This window comes from Xyrauchen texanus, chromosome 40 (genome assembly GCF_025860055.1).
Source record: "Xyrauchen texanus isolate HMW12.3.18 chromosome 40, RBS_HiC_50CHRs, whole genome shotgun sequence".
Taxonomy (NCBI): Eukaryota; Metazoa; Chordata; class Actinopteri; order Cypriniformes; family Catostomidae; genus Xyrauchen; species Xyrauchen texanus.
Window position 1 is genome coordinate 2,108,113 of NC_068315.1, and position 7,500 is coordinate 2,115,612.

Genomic DNA, 7,500 nt, shown 5'->3' on the forward strand with positions numbered 1-7,500 from the left:
TGGAATTTTTGCCCATTCTTCCAGAAGTACATTTGTGAGGTCCGACACTGATGTTGGACGAGAGGGCCTGGCTGGCAATCTCCGTTCTAGTTCATCCCAAACGTGTTCGATAGGGTTGAGGTCAGGGCTCTGTGCGGGCCAGTCAAGTTCTTCCACACCAAACTCATCCAACCATGCGTTTATGGACCTTGCTTTGTCGCACTGGGGCACCGTCATGCTGGAACCGAAAAGGGCCTTTCCCAAACTGTTTCCACAAAGTTGGAAGCGTAGAATTTTCCAAAACGTCTTGGTAAGCGGAGGCATTAACATTTCCCTTCAGTGGAACTAAATGGTCTAGGCCAACCCCAGAAAAACAACCCCATAGCATTATCCCGCCTCCACCAAACTTCACAGTTGGCACAATGCAGTCAGGCAGGAAACGTTCTCCTGGCATTCGCCAAACCTGATAGAGAAGCGTGATTCGTCACTCCACAGAACACGTTTCCACCGGTCCATAGTCCAGTGGCAGCGTGCTTTACACCACTCCATCCGACACTTGGCATTGTGCTTGGTGATGTAAGGCTTGCATACAGCTACTCGACCATGGAAACCCATGCCATGAAGCTCCCGGTGCACAGTTTCTGTGCTGATGTTAATGCCAGAGGAGGTCTGGAACTCTGCGGTTAGTCAGCAGAGCGTTGGAGACTTTTACGCACTATGCGCCTCAGTCAATAATTACACTTGTAAGTGTCTAGTTACGGACTTGTTTGGCATTATAAAGTATTTATCAAGCCTTTATTGGCTGATTTCTTATTTCTGCTCTATAGCCTCATGCAGTTGCTCAGGTGGTAGAGCGGGTCGGCTGCCAATCGCTGGGTTGGCGGTTCGATTCCCGGCCCACATGACTCCACATGCTGAAGTGTCCTTGGGCAAGACACTGAACCCCAAGTTGCTCCCAATGGCAGGCTAGCACCTTACATGGCAGCTCTGCCACCATTGGTGTGTGAATGGGTAGCAACCCAATAGATAAACAATGCTGCAACGCTAGCATTTGTGCTTCATTTAAAGAGCATCATTGACCATGTTTATACACCTGTCGCTTGTTAAACAAGCTTTAATATAACGTACTGTAGGCACTTTGACTCACTGATCGATACTTTATCATTAACATTATATCTCCCAGGGTGCCGAAATGTTTGTGTGATGTCACACACATGCATCTTGGAGGAATTGGAGTTGAAGCTTTCCGCGTGAGTTTCCAAGTTGGAAGTCTGACTTCAAGGGGCATTCCATTGGAAATTCCAGTTTAATGGAGTTTAATGGAACGCTGCATTAATGCACAGAAATGCTGCAAGACAAAAGCAGTTGCAGATGTGCTCATTTGATAAAATATATTTATTTAAAACAAAAATGTAAACTAATTTATTTAATTATTTAATTATATTATTTTTTTTGATTTGATGGAAAAAAAAGTTTTTAAAATATTCGTACTATTTAAAAAAATTATAATTATACGATTATTCCAAACATCTTATGGCAACATTTCTTTCAAGAATTTCAACTTTTAATGAGACTTTTACATTTGATATAGTTTTGTTTTTAAATGTATTTAATTAGAATTTTTATGTAAAATGTAATATCTGTTAAAAGCTTGATAATATCATTGTTAATTAATGATTAGCAATTAAAATTAATCTCTGATCATTTCAACAGTTTAGGCCTATAGATTTAAACAATAAAGGCTTTTAAATACAATGTTAAGTGGTTGAAATGACCCATTTTGTCAGTACTGATATCGGCGAAATTAAGTAGTCTTGCCCACCCCTACACGACACATGTTTTCCGGAGTTCCTCTCATTGATTACAACTATTTATTTGTGAATCAGACATCACTATTACTGGGTCGGCCACTAATCTCAGGGTTGGCGGTTCGATTCCCGGCCCACACGACTCCACATGCCGACTCCACAAGCCTTTGGCAAGACACTGAACCCCAAGTTGCTCCCAATGTCCGGCTAGCGAGTGTGTGTTTGATTGGGTGAATGGGACACGGTGTAAAGCGCTTTGGTAACTGCTAAGGTTGAAAAAGGCGCTATATAACCGCAGACCATATCTGGTAAGCCAAGACCCAAATCCAGACCAAGATTGAAAATAATGAGGCCCAAATCTAGACCAAGACGCAAAGTAATCAAAGCCTAGACCTAGACCCAGACCAATGCAATGTTTATGGTCTGAAGACTCCAACCCTGATCCTCTTCCTTCAGAACAAACCGTTTTCTCTCAATCGTCGATCTAACAATCTCAAAGGGGGTTCGCTAGGAATGTTAACCTCACTCTCGTTTGGCTCAGAAGATCCTATAGATGTTCTGCAACGTTGCTTTCTCCCCACAAACAGCACAGAAGGGTCTAGAATGCTCTTTTCTCTGTCGGTAGATGGTTCGGAGGGTTCTGCACAGAGCAGTGATTCGCAAGGCAGCGTGGAGAGCCTGAGAAAACACCTACGAGCGGATGCCTTCACCCAGCAGCAGTTAGAAGCCTTGGACCGGGTGTTCGAGAGGCCAACTTTCCCTGACGTCTTTCCCAGTTCAGATCACATCAAACCAGAGCAGGTAAGTGCATGGCTGCATATGGGAAATATATGAATATCTATGTGTATTTACCCTTTCAATGATGATATCAGATGGTACTACCATGGTACTTTGATTTACCACATGACATTTATGCACATTGTACTCCAAGGTGCCAAAAAATGACCATGGTATTAATATGGGACATGCTTACATTTTTTAGATGGTACTATACTAGGTATGATTTAAGAGTTGCTTCCAATGGTGCTTGTGGTTTTCTGTTTATGTCTGTGAGTTTATTGGACGTAAACATTAATTGCCAGGGTTGCTGTATGATGCAATGAGGATCAAAGAACAGAACTCCCTACGTTTATTGATTTTGTGCTGGAAATAAAAATGCATTTATTGAAAAACAACAAAAGATGAGAAACCACCCACTTTCCTCTGAGCCACACCAAATCACCGCCCAGAGAGTCAACACGAGCAGATGAGAAACAATGTAATTTCCTGTAATGTTACGTCTGAGCCTCTCATTCTGTTGCTATGAAACAATGTTAATAATTCACACACACACACACACACACACACACACACACACACACACACACACACACACACACACACACACACACACACACACACACACACACACACACACACACAAGCATATGAAACTCTCTATGTACAGTTTCTTATTAAAAGTGTTGGATTTATTATAACGGATAACCTTTATTTACATTAATTCGACTATTAAACAACAAGTGACGATTCATTTCTCTCCCCCGAACGAACGAGTCGGCGCCATGCAAATGGAACGGCCTAATTGAGTTCATTTTAATTTGGGTGCGATCGGGAGACATTACTCCAGCGATTAATCAGGCCGACAGCACTCACCTCCAGTGGAAGGCCTAATTTGCTGCTAATTACAAAACTGATTTTAACTGCAAGATCAATACCGAAATGAATTGGAAATGACTCGCAATCACAAAGGCTGTCAAAGAGGGTTTTAAAAAGGGGGAGAAAAGACGAAGGAAACGCACAGAGCCTTTAAAGGGAAAAACAATGGGGGAACAGACGATCTAGAAAAATCAGATTTAATTTAAAGTAATATTAATCAGACTATTTTCCCTTCATTCTTTTCCCCCTCTATCCCAAAACCAGACCACGGTTCTATTTTTGTCTCTCTTTCTGTCGGGCTATTAGTTAATGGCTCTGGTTCAACACCGAGTGAGCGGCATAAATAGACTTACCTGAAATAGGACCTTATAAATTACTGATTTGGAAAGCTTTAGGCCACGCCCACATTTCCCATGGTAAATGGTCTGCACTTATATAGTGCCTTTTTTAACCTTAGAGGTTACCAAAGAGCTTTACACTGCATTTCGTTCACCCATTCACACTCGCACTCGCACTCGCATTCGCACTAACACTCGCATTCGCACAAACACTCGCATTCGCATTCACACTCGCATTCACACTCGCACTCACACTCGCACTCACACTCGCATTCGCATTCACAATCACAATCACAATCACACTCGTAGTCACACTCACACTCGCATTCGCACTCGCACTCGCATTCGAACTCGCATTCGAACTTGCACTCGTATTCGTTTTTGCACTCGCACTCGCATTCAAACTCGTATTCGCACTCGCATTCGCAATTGCACTCACACTCGCATTCGCACTCGCATTCGAACTCGCATTCGAACTTGCACTCGTATTCGTTTTTGCACTCGCACTCACATTCAAACTCGTATTCGCACTCGCGTTCACACTCGAACTTGCACTCGCATTCACAATCACAATCACACTCGCATTCACACTCGCATTCGCATTCACATTCGCATTCACACTCGCACTCACACTCGCATTCACATTCACAATCACAATCACACTCGCAGTCACACTCACACTTGCATTCGCACTCACACTCGCATTCGCACTCACACTCGCATTCGAACTTGCACTCGTATTCGTTTTTGCACTCGCACTCGCATTCAAACTCGTATTCGCACTCGCGTTCGCACTCGAACTTGCAATCGCATTCACAATCACACTCGCAGTCACACTCGCATTCACATTCACACTCGCATTCGCATTCACATTCGCATTCACACTCGCACTCACACTCGCATTCACATTCACAATCACAATCACACTCGCAGTCACACTCACACTTGCATTCGCACTCACACTCGCATTCGCACTCACACTCGCATTCGAACTCGCATTCGAACTTGCACTCGTATTCGTTTTTGCACTCGCACTCGCATTCAAACTCGTATTCGCACTCTCGTTCGCACTCGAACTTGCAATCGCATTCACAATCACAATCACACTCGCAGTCACACTCGCATTCACATTCACACTCGCATTCACATTCGCATTCACACTCGCACTCACACTCGCATTCACATTCACAATCACAATCACACTCGCAGTCACACTCACACTTGCATTCGCACTCACACTCGCATTCGCACTCACACTCGCATTCGAACTCGCATTCCAACTTGCACTCGTATTCGTTTTTGCACTCGCACTCGCATTCAAACTCGTATTCGCACTCGCGTTCGCACTCGAACTTGCAATCACATTCACAATCACACTCGCAGTCACACTCACACTCGCACTCGCATTCACACTCACACTTGCATTCGCATTCACACTCACATTCGCACTCACACTTGCATTCGCATTCACACTCGCACTCGCATTCACACTCGCACTCACACTCGCATTCACAATCACAATCACACTCACAGTCACACTCACAGTCACACTCACACTCACACTCGCATTGGCATTCACACTCACACTCGCATTCACAATCACAATCACATTCACACTCACACTTGCATTCACACTCGCACTCACACTCGCATTCACAATCACAATCACAGTCACACTCACACTCGCATTCGCATTCACACTCACACTTGCATTTAAATTCGCACTCGCATTCGCACTCACACTTGCATTCGCACTCCCACTTGCATTCGCATTCACACTCACATTCACACTCACACTTGCATTTGCATTCACACTCGCATTTGCATTCACACTCGCACTCGCATTCACACTCGTACTCACACTCGCATTCACAATCACAATCACACTCACACTCGCATTCACAATCACACTTGCATTCGCATTCACACTCGCATTCGCACTCACACTCGCATTCGCACTCGCATTCGCATTCACAATCACAATCACACTTGCATTCGCATTCACACTCGCATTCGCACTCACACTCGCATTCGCATTCACAATCACACTCGCATTCGCATTCACAATCACACTTCGCAGTCACACTCACACTCGCATTCGCATTCACAATCACACTCGCTCTCGCGATTCACAATCACACTCGCGATTCGCATTCACAATCGCGACTTCGCAGTCACACTCACACTTCGCATTCACACTCACACTCGCATTCGCGACTCGCGATTCGCACTCACACTTGCATTCGCATTCACACTCGCATTCGAACTCGCACTCATATTCGTTTTTGCACTCGCACTCGCATTCAAACTCATATTCGCATTCGCGTTCACACTCGCACTCGCATTCGCACTCGCACTTGCATTTAAATTCGCACTCGCATTCGCACTCACACTTGCATTCGCACTCCCACTTGCATTCGCATTCACACTCACATTCACACTCACACTTGCATTTGCATTCACACTCGCATTTGCATTCACACTCGCACTCGCATTCACACTCGTACTCACACTCGCATTCACAATCACAATCACACTCACACTCGCATTCACAATCACACTTGCATTCGCATTCACACTCGCATTCGCACTCACACTCGCATTCGCATTCACAATCACACTCGCATTCGCATTCACAATCACACTCGCAGTCACACTCACACTCGCATTCGCATTCACAATCACACTCGCTCTCGCATTCACAATCACACTCGCATTCGCATTCACAATCGCACTCGCAGTCACACTCACACTCGCATTCACACTCACACTCGCATTCGCACTCGCATTCGCACTCACACTTGCATTCGCATTCACACTCGCATTCGAACTCGCACTCATATTCGTTTTTGCACTCGCACTCGCATTCAAACTCATATTCGCATTCGCGTTCACACTCGCACTCGCATTCGCACTCGCACTTCAATTCGCATTCGCACTCACACTCACACTCGCATTCGCAACCCATTCGTAAAATGGGATGCGAATTATCTTTAATGTTGACATTAGTGTTCAATGCTAATATGCAATGCTCTAGTAACCATAAATATATGCAACACAAACAAATATGACATATAATAGTACCTTTTTAGATATTTTATCTATTAAATTATTATCTATTAGATTTCCTTTTTATTGAGACGTTTTTGTCCACCATCTTGGACAAATTTCTTTCACAGAATTTGTCACAAAGGAGATATGTCACCTAAGAAGGAGCAGCCTTGGTAGGCAGCTCACTAGGATTTGGAACAGAGTGTCTTGGCGGTGTTTCAGGGCATTAAAAGGGCATTCTGGTGATGTTAAATGTGATGGGCTCTCCTCCCACACTTCTGCTCATCCTTTTCACACATCCCCCCATCTGCATGAGAAAAGCCCTGTTCTGCTCCACAGACTCCTCCAAAAAGAGCACAACATCAGGCAGGGCCGCCACAAACAGTTGTAGCCCACAATTAGAGTTTATCTGTGATAGAGACAGACATGACTGAGGTCAGGGGCCTTCCTTGCGACACACACACACACACACACACACACACACACACACACACACACACACACACATTTACCGTGGACAGACATTCTAAACACACAGACGCCGGAAGTCTAATCTCATTAAACAACAAAAGGGTTATTTAAAAAGAAATCCCACCCCCCATCTGCTGACACGGTCTGAGGAGCAGGTCTGTGATGAAGGAAGGGGGTTGTAAAAATCATAAATCTTA

General features: G+C 44.5%; 1 protein-coding gene across 1 annotated transcript in view; it reads left to right on the top strand.

The window, feature by feature from the left end:
• The window catches only part of pax2b (paired box 2b), a 44,963-nt gene that overhangs the window by 20,337 nt on the left and 17,126 nt on the right, over positions 1-7,500 (top strand). The window contains exon 6 of the mRNA XM_052113005.1: positions 2,413-2,588. Coding sequence (XP_051968965.1) covers positions 2,413-2,588 — 176 coding nt within the window. The remainder of the gene's footprint in view (positions 1-2,412; positions 2,589-7,500) is intronic.